The 2,682-nt window shown below is 46.4% G+C and overlaps 1 protein-coding gene across 1 annotated transcript; it reads right to left on the bottom strand.

Annotated features, from left to right (window-relative positions):
* Positions 1–272: 272 nt before the first annotated feature.
* LOC115589206 (E3 ubiquitin/ISG15 ligase TRIM25-like) lies at positions 273–2,315 on the bottom strand. Its single transcript, XM_030429978.1, has 2 exons — positions 1,247–2,315; positions 273–665 (listed from the first exon to the last, which is right to left on the bottom strand). Exons 1-2 carry the CDS (start codon positions 2,269–2,271, stop codon positions 662–664), a joined length of 1,029 nt encoding a protein of 342 aa, XP_030285838.1. The 5' UTR covers positions 2,272–2,315; the 3' UTR covers positions 273–661.
* Positions 2,316–2,682: the final 367 nt, after the last annotated feature.

The following is a 2,682-nucleotide window of genomic DNA, read 5'->3' as shown; positions in this document are numbered from 1 at the left end:
GTTGTCTTTCTTATTTAATTGTTATTTTATCTATTATTATTGTCTTTTATTAATACTTCTTATGTAATTTTTTATTCTGTATTTTCACTTCATTTCCTTTTGTTCTTTCCTTGAATTTTTAACTTTTAATTTACTTTTTAATTTGTTTGTAGTTTTGGTCTGCTGCTCATCAGTAGTTGATGGTTTTGACGTCTTCCTTCACATAATGATGTGTCGGCGCTCGATGAGAAGAATGAAAGTTTGAGCCGAGCAGAAACAAACATACAGTCTGATTCCAGCATCACGTCACACATTTATTAGATTGTACAAACTGATCACAGTTACACACTGATAGACGACGTCACATCAATAAAACTGGACCCAGATGAGATTCCATCCAGAGGAAAACACAACACTCTATAATATCTGAGGCATCCAGCTGAACGCCTGTCAGCTGAACTCACTGCTGCTTCAATAAGGACGTGGCAGCTCAGCAGCTCATCACCATCACACATATATACACATTCTGCATCTGATACAACACACACAAGAGGTCCAATCAGCAGAACCATCCGGGCTCACATCACTTCAGTTCTCCCTGTAAAGAGAGAGAAGCTACAACACATTTCTCTGATGTTAAACTCTCCTCTGCCTCTTTAATCACTGCTGCACTTTACACACTTCAGCACTGTTTCCATCAGGATCACAAAGAAAAAATCCAGCATGGAGCGGCTCAGTGAATGTGGTCTGGACTCTGTGGAGGAGTCTCATGGTGTCGGATGAGACGCTGTAGAAGGACAGAATACCTGCACTGTGATCCAGGTACACTCCTATTCTGGAGGAGACAGGACCGGAGATGGAAGTAAACTGATTTTCATGAAAGAAGGCATAACCACTACTGTAACAACATAATGACCAAGACTTCTTAGTGTTTGTAAACCAACATGATCTACCAACACTCTTGTAAGCGACTGCTACATAAACATCCCCGCTCTTCTTCTTCTTCTCCACCTCCCAGTAACAACGTCCAGTCAGTCCTTCTTTACTCAACACCTGAGGTGTGTCAGTGAATCTGTCTGGATGATCAGGATATGGTGGATTTTTATCATTACGTGTTATTTTTCTGTTCTCCTCTGATAAAACCAGACGGTTCTCTGCTGTGTTTGGATCCAGTGTGATCTGACGTGAATATTGCAAGAACTCAGTTCTGCTTCTTGGCTCCAGGAAACGTAATTTCTCTGTAAGAATCAGCTGCATTTGATCTCTGGCTGCTGTCACAGCTGCTGTCACGTCCTTAAAGGCCTGCAGGCGGTCGATGTTTGGTCTGGGTGAGATTGTAGACTCAGTCAGTGTTGACAGTGAGGGGTAGCTGTGAAGAAACTGGGTGTGGTCCTCTGTGAGTGAGAGCTTCTCCAGCTCAGCGTCTTTCTTCTTCAGCTCAGTGATCTCCTGGTTCAGCTTCTCCTGACGCTCTTTGGCCAAACTAACATCCAGTTCCTGCTGGGATCTGATCCGCTGCTTCACATCAGAGCGTCTGGTCTCTACCAGACGGATCAGCTGGGTGAAGATCTTCTCACTGTGCTCCACTGCTTCATCAGCACAGCGATTGGTCGTCTCCACCTCCTGCTGAAGCTCCTTCACGTCTTTCTCTCTGTCCTGGATTCTCTGCTGGACGTTCTGCCGACTTTGAGCGAGCTGCTTCTGCTTCTCTGCCCTCTCTGTGGCAGCTGACACTGTGTCGTGGCCTTTATGGTCGTCCATTGAGCAGACGATGCAGATACACTTCTGATCAGTGCGGCAGAAAATCTTCATCACCTCATCGTGACGGGAGCAGATGTTCTCCTGGAGCTTCTTGGACGGCTCCACCAGCTTGTGTTTCTTTAAAGCGGCTGATTCAAAGTGATGCTGCAGGTGTTGCTCACAGTAAGAGGCCACACACTGCAGACAGGACTTGGCAGCTCTCAGCTTCCTCCCAGTGCAGACATCACAGGCCACATCTTCAGCTCCAGCATAGCAGAGATCAGCAGGAGCAGCTTGGAGTCCAGTCTTCTTCAGCTCCTCCACTAACTCTGCCAACATGGTGTTTTTCAGCAGCTCAGGCCTCGGTGTGAAGCTCCTCCTGCACTGAGGGCAGCTGTGGGTTTTCTCCTGATCCTCTTCACCCCACGTGGCTTTAATACACTTCATGCAGTAGTTGTGTCCACAGGGAATAGTCACCGGATCCTTCAGTAGATCCAGACAGATCGAACAGCTGAATTTCAGATCGTCCGCACGGTTTCTTTGCTGCGCCATCTCACCTCCGAACAACAATTTTTTTGTTGTTGTTTTAGTGGAAATGGCTGAGCGTCTGAAGAGTTTCACCTCCTCTCAGCCAGTAAAAGCATCGAGCAGGAAACAAACCCTCTTTTATGGCTCTTTGAATTGCAGCGATTTGTCTCGTCAGCTGTTGCACTTTGGAGCATGGTGAGATCACCAATCCCTGAACTGGCCCATCTATGAGAGGAGGGAAATATACCGTCAGGAAAGGAGCAGCTTGAACTTTGGAAACATTTATGACTCTTTTCTACACGCCTACAGTCGGGCTGAACTTTGGCAGCGTGTTCTGCACTCCTTTAACCTCGTCTTCATCCTGGAAATGTACGTGACATTGTCCTCAGCAGCTTTCAGTCAAACAGTAACAGCCTTGTCCAGGGAACAGGCTTC

This window comes from Sparus aurata, chromosome 10, assembly GCF_900880675.1.
Source record: "Sparus aurata chromosome 10, fSpaAur1.1, whole genome shotgun sequence".
In the NCBI taxonomy this organism is placed as follows: Eukaryota; Metazoa; Chordata; class Actinopteri; order Spariformes; family Sparidae; genus Sparus; species Sparus aurata.
This window is presented reverse-complemented; position numbering and strand designations above follow the sequence as displayed.

What these genes read in the sequence shown, in the direction of transcription:
- LOC115589206 (XM_030429978.1), bottom strand. Translation starts at nt 2,271, where the DNA reads ATGGCGCAGCAAAGAAACCGTGCGGACGATCTGAAATTCAGCTGTTCG.